This window comes from Varanus komodoensis, unplaced genomic scaffold (genome assembly GCF_004798865.1).
Source record: "Varanus komodoensis strain SLA01 unplaced genomic scaffold, ASM479886v1 scaffold42, whole genome shotgun sequence".
Classification (NCBI taxonomy): domain Eukaryota; kingdom Metazoa; phylum Chordata; class Lepidosauria; order Squamata; family Varanidae; genus Varanus; species Varanus komodoensis.
In genome coordinates this window covers 6,797,545-6,814,146 of record NW_025335972.1, presented here as the reverse complement: position 1 = coordinate 6,814,146, position 16,602 = coordinate 6,797,545, and the positions used below count along the sequence as shown (strand labels likewise).

The following is a 16,602-nucleotide window of genomic DNA, read 5'->3' as shown; positions in this document are numbered from 1 at the left end:
ATTGCACCACCTAAGTACAATTCTCAGGAACAAATTGCACAAATACACTGTTTAGCTGAAACTTTGAAAAGAACAAATACATCATTGTGATTTTTGACAACCTTAATAGTTTCTTCTGAAATCCCCCGGTTGCTCAAACTCCTCCCCATCTAGTGATTAAACACTGAGCTATTGCGAAAAGGCATGGCTTAGAAGCAGGCTTGCAGGATAAATACTGGGATTGCATCTGCCTCTTGGCCCTCCTGATCACTATGGAGGGGAGAGCTTTCTATCTGGTAGCTGCCCTTGTGGTTTGCTTCCCGGCTTCTTCCCACAGCCAATTGTAAGTACCAGATAAATTTCAGCAGCCTAACCCTGCATTCTCATTTCTGAAACAAAGGAAGGTGTCTCCTCTGGAAAACATGTCTTTCTCTCTCTCTCTTTTTAATTATATGCTGAGGAAGTCCATCAAATTCAGGGTTCTGTTTCTTCTAGCATCAATGAGCGGCTTTTTCAAATAGAATAACTTTCCCAAGATAGCCCAGAGCATTTTGGTATCTGAAACAGAAAATCCAAATGTATGCACAGCAAAATGGGCTTGTGAGTAAATTCACATGTGATTGTTTTGGTGGTGATGTGAACTCAGATATCACCATTGAGTGTCAGCTGTAGAGGGATGCGGGGAGGCTATGGGAGAAACTATCCATCAGTACACATAATGACGGCCAGAACAGGAAGTTCAATGTAGAAAGGTAAGTGGCTAGTTCTGGGACTACCAGAATGGAAATGCAATTGGTTCAAGATTCTTGCAAGTGGGAACAAATCTTTACAGCAGAGTAGGCAAGTTCAGGAAGTATGGGAGCAATTTTACTCCATGGGCTGCTGCCCATGGGAGTGTCACCGAAATTCAATATCAAGACAGGCCGCATTTAGCTGTTTTACTTCCTGTTAGGACAAAAAACACCTCTGTCCTGGCTAACTTTTGTTTCAGTGCTGCCAGTTGCAAATGGCCACATGTGGCCTGTATCTCATGTTGTCCACCCCTGCTCTACAGCAAGTGTGGGTACAATATAGTTTGGGATCTAGTGATAGATCCCTTGGTGATTTACAGTAGATCAGCTGGAGATTCTCACTCCCAAACATCTAACAATAGCAACAACCAAATGCCTTCCCCCCCCCCCTTAAGTTAGTTTTCTTTAAAAGAATCATGGAGAGATAATGCTAGAAGGTAGTTTTCACAAATTCCTGGGCTAAGCATGTGCTTAGGTGCACTATGTTTCTTAATCCTTAGCATAAGTCTTCCTGTCTGAGCTTTTATTTTGCACTTGGCTCTTCTTGGTAGACCTCAGTAGATCCCAGAAGCCTGCAGTTTCCCCACCCCTGATTTATAGGTATAAATCAAGGTTAGGAACATTCATAAGGGAAAGTTACCATCAGGAAGTTGAACTGAATCTGAGCTTAAACATCAACTCTGGTTTAGGAAGGGCTTTTTCTTCAGAGAACTGGAAAGGAATCAGGGCCTATTTTTTATTGCCTGTAATTCAAATAAGAATTACTGGCAATAACTCATACATACTAAAACAAGTACCCATCTAGCAGTTTAACAGGGACAAAAAAGGTCCTTTACCTGCCTGTTCCTTTAATAAAGCTATGCAGAACCCATGAATTTGAGGGGTAATAAGACATTAGGGGGTTAAATCTGAGGATTTCATCATGGACTTCCTACCTTTTTCTCTGGAAAAGTCTTGGATAAAAGAGCAGAAGCAATATGAAGATAACCCTGGTGCAGATTATCCCTCTGTTTCCATAAATGACATGATCCCATCCCCAAATCTGCTCTTAGCTTTAGTGGAGGAAAAATATAGTTGTCTGTACAGTACCTGTCTAGTTTCCATGGTAAGACTATCAGCAGTTACTATAAATGGGGTGCAATTTTGCCGCTGGAATCTGTGAAGGAGAAGAAGGGTAAAGCTTTATTCCTCAGCATTGCTTTTCTGAATCAATTTTGCTTATCAATACATGCCATTTTAAGCATTAAAAGATGTATCTGAAGAAGTATTTTCTCAACACTTAACATCTTTCTGTTCAGCTTCAGTGCATGTCCTGAATTCTAGGCCCTTCTATAGGAGGCATTTATCATTATCATTCATAATGACTCTCCAGGTTTGATTCTGTTTCTAATGGGCACCTTTGGTGAGGTGTTTTTAAGAGTAGGAAAAATGCAATGCTTAATTGTTAAAGTGAAAGATACCATTTCTTCTCTTGCATATTTGCAATATTTACTATACCTCAGTGTTACCTAGAAGTTACATTTGTAGAAAAGCAGGAAAGGAAACACCCCTTGTGTAGTGCAATTCTGTGATAAAACCAAAAATAGCTACAGTGGATTAACAGCAGATTAGCAGTTTCATGTAGAAAAGCTAAATTATCTGTTTATCTGTGCTGTGTGCAAATTGATCTCTCAAGCACATCACACCCTACCCAAAGTATTTTTTCCCCTAAACTAACGCCCCCCCCCCCATACATACTTTCCGTATAGGACAGTTTTTCTAGTCTTTTCTTGTTCTGCATTGCTTTACATGGACTTTTAGAGCTGTTCTGTTTTCATGGTTCTGGTTTCCAGTTTTTGTCTCAGTTCATCCTGGCATTACAGGAACTGATCTTCTGTCTATATTAGAAATGTATTACAGCTTCGCACAGTACGACTGTCATGGCCTTTCCTGAGAATTCTTTGGGATTACCATTTGGTGTGGGATTGAAATTCTCTGTGAGAAAGCCTTAGCTCTCCTCTCACCTTGCAAGGCCACCAATCCCAAATCTGAGTTGTGCGGATTTAAAATGAAAAACAAAACAAAACAAAAGCCCCGTGCAGGCAGCAGTTGCTCTGGGTTATTCGGGTAGAAGGAAAAGATGCCTTAGAGCAGGGGTCCCCAACTCCCGGCCTGCGTACTGGTACCAGTTTGTTGCCTGTTAGGAACCTGGCCCGTACAGCAGGAGGTAAGCAGCCGGCAAGATCCAGAGTTTGAATGTTGGAGCCTAGATTAAAACTCTTTGAAGTTTGAACTATGCTTTGAAGTTCGAACTGCAGCCACAAAGTAAAAAATGCAGTTGCTGTGTAAATATCAGTTGTGCGCTCAAATTGTCTCTTGTTGCATCTGTGCTGCATGGCTTCCCTGCATGCCTTTTTGTGATCCTTTTGAGTGCCTCTTCGATTGTTCTCAGTGCCTTCAACTGCCTGCCTTTCTGATCATTCCCACTGCCTTTTCAATCCTTTTCTGCTTCACTACTCCTCACTTAAAAATTGGGCAGTAAATGTAATTTTCATTTTATTATACAGTACTGTACATATTTACATATTTTATTGTTGTCAAGCTTTAATTCATAAATTTGGCATTTAATTGTGTTATTTTTACCTTAAATTATGTGTATTTACTGTTTAAGTTTATTGAGATGGTATTGTGCAGGGTCTGGGAACGGATTAATTCACTTTCTATTATTTCTAATGGGGATCATGCTTCAGACTTCAAATGGCCTTCTGAAATGAATTAAGTTTGAAGTATGAGGCACCACTGTAATGTGCTTGAATCATCCTGAAACCATCACCCGTACTTGGTCTGTGGAAAAATTGTCTTCTACAGGTGCCAAAGAAGCTGGGGACCACTGCCTTAAAGAATGAGATGCAGGCTCTGAAGCTTGAGGGCAGTTTAAAACCTGTGCCTAGGCAAATTCCAAGGAAAATAGTGTGGAAATAACTTGAAGAACAGGAATGTGATTTATGGGGGGAAATGAAAGGCAGGGGGTTTGTTTGGCTTGATGTTGATTTAGCCATGGAGTGGAACCTCTGCAACTTCTTAAAATCTCTGCATAAGGGTTAAAAACAGACATGACTTTAAATCTGTATCTAGGGGCTAGGTCTTTTCACTTTTATTCTAGAGCAGCTGTCCTCTAGATTGGGATTCTGGTCTGGGGATAGGGGATTTCTTAATCCTTTCCTTTTGCTGCAGGTTCAATTCACATTGAGGGTCCTTTTCTAGAGTAAAAAAGATGCAGTTGTTAGATACAGATATAAACTCTATTTTGTTTCTAAACACTGGAGAGTTTGGTTCATGCTCTTCCATAGCTTCTTGTACTGAACCCAGAGTTACTGTTGAAAGGTAGGCTGCTCTCACTGAGCTGTTCTTAAAATAATTTTCTTTAATAATAGAATGAACGGAGGCCTTTTTTGTTTTAAGTGGCTGTCAGAGTGGAATTGGATCCTGTAGATACTGAAGAATGCAGTAGTCTTATTTGGGCACAGGCCTCCTAGTGACTTATAAAATAATAACAGATGTTTTATTTGGCAAGTTATTTGTTTAAATACCTATGCAGTTCCCTTTAAAGGCAAATACTCTCCCAAGGTGGCTTTCATCAGAAAGTAAGAATAGGCTCAGGTGTTTACCAAATTTTACTTAAATGACAATTAAAAACATTACACAGTCATGCAGATAAATCAAAACAGTTCACATATATTATGCAGACCCATTTTATGGCAATCATGCAAGCAACTGCCCCCAGAGATTTTTCTGGCTGAGACCAAATGCCCCCCCTCCTCAACACACACAAGGTTGTTTTAAAGATGGTGGGGTTGAGGCCTAGAACTTGTAGCTTGACTTTAGCTGGAGTTAGACAATAGCTGTTTCAGAAAGCTGTTTGCAATCTGTAACACATGACCATTTTTGTCTCCAGTAAAAAGTTGATCTTTTCTCTTTGGTGAAGGTTATTTGAACAGTTTTATAACCAGACAAAAAGAGGTGGCATTGGGACAAAAGAAATGTGTGTGTACACAATGGGAAGCCACCTTTGACTCTTTTTAAAACCTCTGATGGTTCCATGGCTGCAGTGAAATTTGAACCAAGAACTCTTCAGCTGCCCACCCCTCCTGAGAGGCCTGTTGCCAGTACTGCATCCATTCTCAGTTGGGCTGTGACTCTGTATCCCCACAACTTCAGCAGACTGTGTGCAGATACAGAGAAACAGTGCAAACCCAGATACACGCATGTACAAGTACAGTGGTACCTCAGCTCATGAACACCTCAGTTCATGACCAAATCGGGTTAGGAACAGAAATCTCATAAAAATTTTGCTGCAGTTCGCAAACTCTGCATCAAGTGACGATCGTGAGCGCGCCCGCCTTCCCTGCATGGACGTGATCGTGCTCGTGCTGGGGGGGGAGAGATGGCCGCATTCGTGCTGTTGGGGGGGGGGAGATGGCCGTGATTGTGCCTGTGTTCCCTGCCTGAGCACGCCTGCACTGGCCCCCCGCTACGCCTGCGCCTGTCTGCCCCCAGCACACCCGTGATCTTGCCCATCTCCCCCCTCCCCCGCACAATTGCTGTGGGGGGAGATGGCTGCAATCTTTGTTGTTCTTTGTCACTTTGCTTCAAATTTTTATGAGTAAAAAAAAATAGTTGCAGAACGGATTAACCTTACTTACATTGACCCTTATGGGGAAATTTGATTTGGCTCATGAACAATTTGGGTCACGACCTGAGTCCTGGAGTGGATTAAGTTTGTGAGCCAAGGTACCACTGTATACATACACATGTGTTTCCTCTTCCACTAACCCTCAATTAAATATCAAGAAAATTTTCCTGACTGTTAGAGCAGTGTGACCGCGGAACCAGTTGCTTACGAGGGTTGCAGGCTCTCCCACACTAGGGGCATTCAAGATGAAAGAGGGCAGTTATCTGAGCGGATGTGGTAACTTGGCATTCTGTACTGAGCAGGGTATTGAGCAGAAAAAAGAAACACAAAAAAATCAGATTCAGGTGCACTTCTATGCATGTTTAGACAGAAAAAATGTCCTACAACCCCAGCATGCCCCAGCCAGCCATGGTGACTGGGGAATGCTGAGAGTTATGGTTCACTCTTTAAGTCTAAACACTTAATATTTAAATTGTTTTTAAATTATTTGGGAGAGGAAGGGGGTTAATGATATTGCCATCTCACAGCCCATTAATGCACCATGCCACTGTGTTTCTTCTGAGCTCAGTCCCGAAGAAAAGATTGCATGTCTGATAAAAATGCAGTGAATGTACTTGGAAGAATAAATGTGGACAAATACCTCCTCAATTGTTGACCAAATAGTGTAATGATGGTTCTATATTTTTTTTACCTTATTTCACTTTTTTCTACTAAGAAAAACAATACAATTAACACAATGACAACAATTGTAACTAAACATCACTGCTCAACACAATCAAACAACACATCAACATCAGTGCTACTTCCACAAGGACCAACAACTTAATGTAGGATCATTCAGGTTGCCCCACTTCCCTTCCAGAAATGCATTGACTCTTGTGGTGGTTCACACCCCTTTTCTTTTATTAAAACATATTCATAATTACTTTTTAAAAGTGTAATGAGTGTTTGTTGTGCCTGCCAGCAGCCCCTCCCATGCCATAGGTATTCTGAACTGGTCAGCCTGTCACCCTATTGCACCCACATAATACTATAACTTCCTGGATTAATGAACTTGGCAGGCACATAAAAATGTTACCTCTGGAACGTTCATTTTATCTGATGACAATTATGTTCTAGGATATCCATCACTGAAAGAAGAAACACTCTTATTTTCAATTGTGTGAGTAGAACTTAGGCTGTGTCCAACTGTTGTGTCTAAACTGAAAAGAGAAGTTCTTATTCTTTCCCTCCATCCATCTGCCCCAAACTGCTTATCCAGATAGTAAATGTTCCTAAATATGTTTGTGTTAACAGCTGTTCTATAGTAAGTACATCAGATTCACTGTGGGGCTAAATATTCTATTAAGCATACTCATGTGTTTTCCCACTCGCTCTCCACCACACCTAATTTATTGACTTGTCGTGATTCCAAGGAAGGCTTTTAAGATTCAGTAAGACTGCCTCATTCACAGAACATTATGGTCCAGATGATGGCATCTTCAATTTGTAACCATTCCTTCCATCTTTTTTTTCTCACCAGAAAAAAAACTTTTAAGAAAAAACGGAATAGCTGCCCTTTATCAGCAAAGACTTCTGCCCCAGGTCATTAAACATTCCATCTTAATGGCACTTTTCCATATTTTTAAGAGGTGTAGTTTTGTTTTGTTTTTTAAGATTGGCAGTAACACATCAAGGAACCTACTGAGTTTGCTATATACTTTGTGATGTATACTGTTTTATCACCCTAATGTTTTAGTACCAGAATGCTAGAAGCTTTGTTTTATAACTACTATAAAATTTCAGCTTCATAACCATTTTAGCAAGATGGTTATTGGTGGTTATTTATTTATTCAGTTTGAGTCAGTCCAAAGCTAAAACTCTAATTGCACCCATACTTATTGGAAAGGGGTTTCTGCTATAGTGTTATAGCAACATAACAGTAGCACTGCAGTTGCACTAAACAGTCTAATGTGACTGCTGGTTGATGAAGACAAAACTGAACCTGGACACCATTTCTATAGGAAAAAAGCAAGTGAGGTGTATTTAGAAAAGAAAAGACTAAGTGCATAGGAGTCAAACATTTGCAACTTGATGTATCTTTCCACGTGACTTGAATGTAAGCAGAGATTAAATAGAACTGGATAAAGAAACCAGGTTGGTCTAGTTTTGTTTTCTGTTTTAGTTGATTTTCCCAATCTTGACTTCCTGGAAACAGACACGAACCAAGGCAGATTTTGTATTCCCAAATCCATGCATTTAAAGACTTGCAATGTATTCCATTTAATAGAAAAAATATGTCCAATTAAATGCATGTGCAAATGAAACATGTGCAAAGAAAGAAAAAATTGTGCAGAACAGACCTGGAGTTGAGGGGAAAGAGGAAAGTGGTGGAACCAGACTCAATGGATCTGCCCATCCCAACTAAAGAATGATTTGTTGACTTTTCCAAAGGAAGAGTGACAGGAGTTGCAGCATGGACATGTAAATACCATGAATAACTTAATGTGTGAACTCTGTCCTTCATAGATACACCCTCATCACCCCGAATGTTGTGCGAGCAGAGACTGAAGAGCGGATTGTGGTGGAGGCCCATGGACTCAACGTTCCAACAGAGGTCACAGTCTCTGTCTATGATTTCCCACAGAAGAAGAACGTCTTGTACATGGTCAAAGCTGCCCTGAACACAAATAATAACATGTTGGCATCTCCTTCCATAAAGGTGTGTGGTGGTGAGAGATCTAGATGGTTCAATCCTGTGGGTATAAAACTTGAGCTGCAATCCCTATGCTTTCTTACCTGGGAAGTTCCATTGAATTCAGTAGGATATGCCAAGGGGTGAAAAAAATTTTTGCAAGGTATTTGGGGATGTTTAGCATATCACCCAAAGGAAAAAGCAAATTGCCTATGCAGTCAAGCCAAGTTACTGGAAATATAAAGAAAGTGTAGCAGAGTTAGGATGTATAATCAGACGAGAAAGTAGCATTCTGACTGATTGCTAGAGAGAGCAGCTAACGGGGCCCCAGTTTGGTGCAGCTATTAGAGCCATCCTGGCTTCTCCCATCTATTGCCCTGGAGATTTTATCTGGGGCAGAAGAGGGGGCAATCAGTTAGGCAGGGCTGGCTGGCTGGCAGGCACAGTGCCACCCAGTAGCTTACTCCCACTAGAAAAGAAGCCTCTCACATGAGGGTGAGAGGAGAATCAGCTGGGAGGCACTGCCATGGGAAGAAGGAAGAAGGGGTCAAGGCTGCCTGCCTCCTTGCTCCTGCTGAGGAGAAAGGTGCTCTTTAGCATACCCAGCACCTGTCAGAACAGTTTCTTTTCGTGAGAGAAAAGGAGAAGGGAGAACCTGGGCTGGGCAGAGATGTTACACTTTCCTTGCACAGGCTCCACTTTCCCTGCTCCTGCTCGAGTGGCTTCTCTTCAGCTAGTCCCAGATGTGTAGAGAAAGGAGCACCTCACCTAGTCCAGCCCCCACCCCTCCTGCTCCAGAGAAAACCTCTCTGGGAGGGCCATGGGAACCAGCTGAACAGAGCTGTCTCAGGGTGACCCAGTTAATCCCCCTCCACACACACACCTAAGAGGCTTCCCTATTGAGGCAGGATTGGCAAATTAGCTGATAAGTGTTCCTCCTTTCTGCACTACCACCCAGTTGATCACCCCCAACCTGGCTGATCAGCCCTCTCCCCCGTTTCTCCCACTCACCAAACTTGGCTCCAGATTTATTAATGACTGTTAGAGAGGAGCCTCATTTCTCCTGAGAGGCAAGAGGCCTGAGAGGCTTATAAGGCTGCTCTCAGCCATTGCAAGCCCTTTTGGCTCTTGCCTTTTGGCAGAGCAGAGGAGGCAGAGTAGGGGCTGGGAGAGAGTGCTGAGGGAGGCCAGGGGACTGGCAAAGACAAGGCAGGAGCTGGACAGGGGGACAGGAGCAGCGGAAAGGAAGGGAGGCAGCCCAGAGAGGCCAGGGGGAAGCAGAGGGGAGCCCAGGGGGAAGCAGCCTGTGAGGCTTATAAGGGGTTGTCCTTTGTCTGCATCCCTTAGATGTGGCTCAGGCTGCCCAGGGACTCCCTTCCCTGAGGGCAGGTTTTTTTCCCTAATTTAAATTTTTATTTTGCCCATGCGTGGTGTGTGTGTGTGTGTTTGTCTGGGAGAACTGGGCAAGTGAGGAGTAGTGCAGGACAGACAAGGCGGGGGACCAAGGCAGGGTCTCTGAGGGGTTTCCAATGGCAGGCCAGGAGATGGCCTTGGCGGGAGTCACGGGTGTTGCTGTCTGCTGGGACAGCTGCGACATGTTCACCCTTCTCCCCCAGGAGAGGCAGGGATACCCTTGCCCTCGGAGCAAGCTGGTGACCCTCCTAGCGGAGGAGGTGAGGTGCCTGAGGGCCGAGAGAGCTCTCCAGGCCCCCCTGGAGCAGGCCCCCTCCAGACAGAGGGTTGAGGGAGGGGCCACGGGAGGAACAGCCGGGGAGACATGGAGGCATGTCACCCACAGGAGGAGGAGGCCAGCACGGCCTCCTCCTTCTCCTGGCACTGATCTGGAGCTGGGAAACAGGTTCTCTCCGCTTGGGGAGGCTGGGGCTGATGAGGTCTTGGGGGACCAGCAGGACCCCCAGCCTGGGTCCACATGTGGCCAGGAGGCCACTGCAAGAGAGGCAAGGGCCAGGGCATGGCCACGTACCACCACCGGGAAGAGACAGCGGTGGGTGATCGTCGTTGGGAACTCCCTGCTGAGGGGCACTGATGTGATGGTGTGCTAGATGGCTGGGGAGGCCCCTTCTCCCTGGGTTGTCCTCCGTGACACTGCCTGAAGCAATGAGTGGAAAAGAGGAAGGATGAGATAGGAGAGCAGGCATAATGTGTTGGATTGCAATTTACAGGTGTGGGTTGTAAGACTCAGACTGTTGGGGTTTCCAGAGGAGACTAATTTTAGTAGTTAGTAAAATACCTTTTGAAGAACTGTGCAAGCAATCCTCGCCTAGGGGGATGTCAGTGGTCAGCCGCCACAATTCTTAAGTGTAGCAGTGCGGTCACTGCAGTGTCTGACCTGCATGATTTGCTCCAGAACCCAGAGTAGTAGGAGTACCAACAGAAGCAACTTGTGGACATGCTACAACAGTAATACCTTTGCTCTATCACTCTGAGACTAGGACTCACTGATAAGGTTAATTCTAAGCTCATGTCATGCTAATTTCTGATATCTTCATATAGATTCCAGCAAAAGACCTAAAGAAGGATTCCAAGAAAAACCAGTATGTGATCATCCATGCTACCAGTGCTCAATTCACAATGGAGAAAGTGGTTCTGGTCTCCCCTCAGAGTGGATATATCTTTCTCCAAACAGATAAAACCATCTACACACCTGGATCGGCAGGTAGAGTCTTCTGCTGGCTTCTTCTCTAGACTTAGCTGAAATTCCAGTGGGGGTGTGGAGTAGATCCTTAAGCTTTTCTTTTCTGAAATGTCTCCTTTGCAATTAGAGCTGGGGACAGCTGGGGCTTTTTTTCTTCTCAGACAAGTTAAATTGGTTTGAGAGAGGGCTGCTCCTTAAAAATGGCTATTTCTACATAGACATCTAAATGTGTTTGGACTGAATAACTTTCCGTGCTCCCAGTCAAGAAACTCTACTTACTTTAGTTCTCCTTTAGTCTAGAGAGCTCTAACAAAGAATTAGCAGTGCACTCAAAAATGATGGTTCAGAGGGATTTTACTTCATCCAACTTTATACCAAATTTATCACATAGATTTGCCTCAGTAATATATTTTAAAATGCTTGTTGGGCAGAGCAGCTTTTGTGTTTACTATATCTTTCCTGTTTTCAGGCTGTTCCTTTTTGTGAGAGCTGCAAGGTCACTTTCACTCTACACTGATAGTTATGTGTACAGAAATAAATGATGAGAATTAGGATTCTTGGTTAGGAGAAAATCATTTGAAGAAGAAGGAAAGAAAATGAATCAAAGCTCTGCTTCTTGTGTGAGGAAACTGAGTTATGGACGAGGTTTTTGGTAGTGGGAGATTGAGTAGTTAGGAATAAAGAGATACTTCTTCAATTTGTATGCCATCCAATAGCCCAAAGGGCTCTCTGGGCAGCATACAACAAAACAGAAATAATACAAATTCAATACAAATACAACAGTATAATCAAAGCATAAATACAAAATACAATATTATCTACAAAAGCAATGCGTAAATCAAAACAGGAATACTTAATGTAATATTTAATGTAAAGCAATAATGCACAAACTAGTACAGCTGGCTGGGAGAAAAGAAGACGCATGGCCAGCATGGCCCCGCCTCAGCATCTCCTCTGCACCATGGCCGTAACAGGGTGTCCCAAGCAGGCCTCAGACAGGCATCAATCAGGTGCAAAAAGTGGTGTCCTTTGGCATCTGTTCTTTGGCTGCCGCCCAAGGCCACTGCCCTTAGTGGCATCCGCAAGAAGAGGGCCCAGTCTCCAAGGCCCTGCCTAGGAGGTGGACCCAGTGTGCCTGATGTTGTGAAGTACATGCAGATCACATATTTACTGGCCTGCCTGCTACAAAGATTGTAGACAACACTTGTGACAGACAGGCTTTTAGATAAGGTGGAGGAAGATTCAGCAATCTTAGTGAGTTTTGAACAACTAATAAGCCACCCTACTCCTGATATGCCTGAGAGATGATGGGGCACATCAATGGTCAGGTGCCTTTCCCCATCCCTCCATTCTCCCACAAATATCCCACGGGAAGCTGTAGGAGCACCAAGGTTCTCTGCCTGAACAGCAAGCTGTTTTTGGTTTATTTGAACTGAAGACAGAGAAGTAGCATTTGTGGGAAACTGACACTGATTTTCCCTGCCACTGCTGCCAGTGGCAGCAGTGGCTGAAAGGTGTTTGGATCTCACTGTGGTTTGGCTGTGCCTTTAATTCTGCCTCCCCTATCCCTGCTAGTTTTACCTGCAACCTGCAGACTTTGTCAGTGGGTGCCCAGCTGCCCATTACCTACCCAAGGTTCCCCATTTGTTGTTGTTGTTTAGCAAAGTTGCATCCGACCCATCACTACCCCATGGACAACATTCCTCCATGCTCTCTTGTCCTCCACCTAAGCTCACACCAACTGCTTCAGTGACTCCATCTAGCCACCTCATCCTCTGCTGTCTCCTTCTTCTTTTGCCATCAATTGTTCCCAGCATTAGACTCTTCTCCAGTGAGTCCTTCCTTCTCATTAGGTGGCCAAAGTATTTGAGTTTCATCTTCAATATCTGGTCTTCTAAAGAGCAGTCAGGTTTGATCTCTAGGACTGACTGGTTTGATCTCCTTGCAGTCCAAGGGACTCGCAGGAGTCTCCTCCAGCACCACAATTCAGTGGCCTCAATTCTTCAGCACTCAGCCTTCCTTATGGTCCGCCTTTCACAGCCATACATTGCAACTGGGAAAACCATAGCCTTGACTATATGAACTTTTGTTGGCAGGGTGATGTCTCTGCTTTTTAGTATGCTGTCTAAATTTGCCATAGCTTTCCTCCCTAGGAGCAAGCATATTTTAATTTCTTGGCTGCAGTCCCCATCTGCAGTGATCTTGGAGCCCAGGAGAATAAAATCTGTCACTACCTCCATTTCTTCTCATTGCTGCCCTACAAAATTGTACATGCCAGCAGTTGCCAAAGGGTGGCAATAAAAAACATTTTTTTTAAATTCACAATTAATTGCAAAAATTTGGGGAACATTAAAAAAAACTGGGCAACCATGGGCAGTCCTGGTGGAGCACCATGGAGGGACAGTTTGTAGCTGTCAAAAGTGAGATTGCAAAAATGGTGGAGATTCCCACATATGGCAGTAATTGCTGTCTGACAGCTTAGCTGACTGGTCAAAATGCAAATCTCCATGGTGGGATTTCTAAGGAGTTAAAAATCCTCTTTTGGCAAGAGAGTATTCAAGTAGGTGTATGATGACTTTTTAAAGGTTGGCCAAATGTCGGTGAGCCCAAACTGGTTCATAGCAGGGAATGAGGGAAGGCAGTGCCAGTTGCCCCCAAGTGCTGCTCAGGCACTTTGAAGGTGGGTGGCAATACTGCCTGCCTGAGATCTCCACAGCAAGAGCAGCAAGGATATTTTATCACATGTGCTATGCCTAAAGCTTTTCTTCAGGCCAAACTGGACATGACATTAACAAACTGTTGCAGTTGTTATAGTTATCATGTATGCATTTATTTTTGCTGCCTAATACAACACAACCTGTAAGCTGCTCGCACTGAATTGCATACAGGATGCAAAGACAATACAATCAGTAACTAAAAACATTGCTGTAAAGGTGACAATGACACAGAGCAATAAAATATAAATGGTGGCCATTTAGGGACCCTGTCATGGTTGGGATCATAGGGTGCCATGGGGCTTCCAATTTTGGGATTAAACTTAAAACGGTGAAATGAAAATAGTAATTTTTGAGTGCATATGTTTGTGATCCCAAAAGGAAAATAAAAAATGGGGTGGGCAATCACAGGAAGCCCCTCCAACATACTGCTGGCTGGGACACCTTCGAGGGACTTTTCATTTCTGCAAAACTGGGGACTGCAAAAAGCAGCTTGGTAGCCTCCTTTTTGTTTACAGGGAAACCCCAGTAATTGTGAGCCCAAAACAGCTCATGGAAGTGGCACACACAGACCCTGCCAGTTACACCAAAGTGCTACTGCCTAAATCCATGTTTAAAATCCTTCTTTAAAGGGATTTTTACTTTTGCCAGTGCTTTTCCATAAATAGGGTGGTTCTTGGAATAATTGGGAAAATGCTTAGTCGTTTTAGGACTAAAAAGGTTGGTGGGGAACAGAGATTCCTGCTGTGAAGAGGGTATTAATCCCACTAAACCCTTTTCACAAGCATAGAACATGCATTTGTTTTGACATCTGTCAAAGCAAACCCATCTGCAAAAGAAAAGGCTTTTCGGAATCACTCTGGGTCAGTGTCCAGGGCTGACACCACTTACACTTTGGTTGCAGGTACTCTTCTGGCCCCAGGCAAATCTTCTAAATTTGGACATCCATGAGTGGGAGGCACACTTGCCAAAAGGGTATCTATCTGTAAACTTTGCAAATAGTTGTAAGCTATCACTGTAATGCGCTCTATGTGGGGCTGCCCTTGAAGACAGTCTGGCAATTACAATTGCTACAGAATCAGGCCACTAGGCTGGTGACAGGAGTCCCTAGAACAGCCCACAGAACACCTATACTGAAAGATCTTCATTGGTTACCAACTGTGCCCAGGGCCCAATTCAAGGTGCTTGTTTTGACATATAAAGCCCTAAATGGCTTAGGTCCAGGTTATCTTAGGGTATGTGCCTACCTGTCCTTCGAGAGCTATGCAGGGGGCTCTCCTGTGTGAGCCGTCCCTTAAGGAGGTGAGAGGGATGGTTGCTAGGAGGAGGGCCTTTTCTGCAGCTGCTCCCCATATTTGGAATGCTCTCCCCAAGGAGATTCCCCTGGCACCTTCCTTACATTCTTTTTGGCACCAGGCAAAGACCTTTCTTTAAAAAAAAAACATTTTAATAACTAATTGTCATAGACCTTTGTTTTGTTGTATTTTATTGTTATTTTAATGTGTTATGGTTTTTATTCTGATTTTATTCTGTTTTTATCTCATGTTGTAAGCTGCCCAGAGATGCTGTGGCACAATTGGGCAGCATACAAATGTTTTAAATAAACAAACAAACAATGTACTGCTTTTGCACATTGAAGGGGCTGTCAATGGTTGTCAAATCAGGCATTGCAAAAACCAACTCTAACCAGCTTTCAGTCTTCAAAGAGAAAAGGGCTGTGGCAAGCCCAATTGTTATGTGACTACAGACACAAAATAACCAGCCCACCATGGCCTATTTTCAGGGTGGGTTGGCATGTCATGTGAATCTACCCACAGACTGAAGTTTTGCCTGGCCAGATTCCAAATACTTGCCTTTTAAGTCTCGACAGACACAGAGAATAACACGTTAATTTTTCCATGCTGGAATGTACGTCAAGCTTCCTGGATGCCACCACTTGCTGCCTCTTCACTTCATCAGAAACAGCTGACCTTACCTTGTTTCTTTTGCAGTGCGCTATCGTGTCTTTTCCCTGGGTCACAACCTGGAGCTTATGGATAAAACTGTGATCACTGAGTTTAAGGTGAAAGTCACGTGTGCAAGTATGTGTGGTGGACACTATCTGAATAGGCTTTCATGTAAATCTGTGGGGATGGCAAAGAAAGAACACAGACCACTCTGCTTAGTTTTTCTTTGGAAACATTCTGCATGCATTTTTCATATATGCTCTACTTCAGAACTTGTACCAACATTTTATAAAGATGGGGCCAGTCCCGCTAGAATTAAAACTGTCACTAAGACCTTGGGAAAGGCCATTTATTGGTATAAGGTAGTCATCATGCTCTTCCTTTGTGGAGTTCAGAATAGTGTATCACCTTTTATCCTAAAATAATTTAGGTTGAAAGTTTAGTCCAAAGGCATCACATGTGATTTATAGCTGAGCAGACATTTGACCCTAAGTGTTGCTGGTCTAGCTCTAATGCTTCATAGTAGTATATAATATACCTTTTGATCTCCATACTGTGATGACACGCAGCTCACATGTACACAAAGTATATTGTTCAGTGGCACTCTTGCCATATCAAGAGATGATATACAAATGATATGCATAAGCATTACTCATCCTTTCATTCTCATATTTCCCCTCCTAGACACCAGAAGGCATTGTTGTCAGTCAGAATTCTATCAAGCCTACTTCAACAAACATCCAGCCTTACAACTTACCTGAGACTGTCAGGTAATTTTCCATGAATATTGCAGTATGCCAAGCATGTACAGAAACATGACTGAAAAAGCAGTTAGTCAAAAATGTTCATGTATGGTGCCTTTTTATCAATTTTAATATGATTTTGTATTAAACTGGGAATACTCTTAATCTCTTACACTGTTCATTGTTTTATTCATATTTCTATCCTTTCTTTTCTTCTAAGAAACATGGGATAGCGTACTTAGAGTTATTTCATTTTCTTCTCATAACAAACCCGTGATGTAGTGTGGGTAAACAGTGGATGCGTAGTGGGCTAGTTTGCACAATCACCATGGTTTAAATTAGCTACTGCAGCTTATATGAGCCTCAGTAAACATCAAGTACTCTTTTCCTAATTATCTGCCTGGACATGGCTTCTCATGTCATCTGA

General features: G+C 43.2%; 1 protein-coding gene across 1 annotated transcript in view; it reads left to right on the top strand.

The window, feature by feature from the left end:
* The first annotated feature begins 202 nt into the window (after positions 1-202).
* C3 (complement C3) overlaps positions 203-16,602 on the top strand; it is a 64,620-nt gene continuing 48,220 nt past the window's right edge. Inside the window, exons 1-5 of the mRNA XM_044443638.1 lie at positions 203-322; positions 7,951-8,143; positions 10,631-10,793; positions 15,478-15,548; positions 16,117-16,202. Of these exons, the coding sequence (XP_044299573.1) occupies positions 252-322; positions 7,951-8,143; positions 10,631-10,793; positions 15,478-15,548; positions 16,117-16,202 (584 nt within the window). The 5' untranslated portion in view covers positions 203-251. The remainder of the gene's footprint in view (positions 323-7,950; positions 8,144-10,630; positions 10,794-15,477; positions 15,549-16,116; positions 16,203-16,602) is intronic.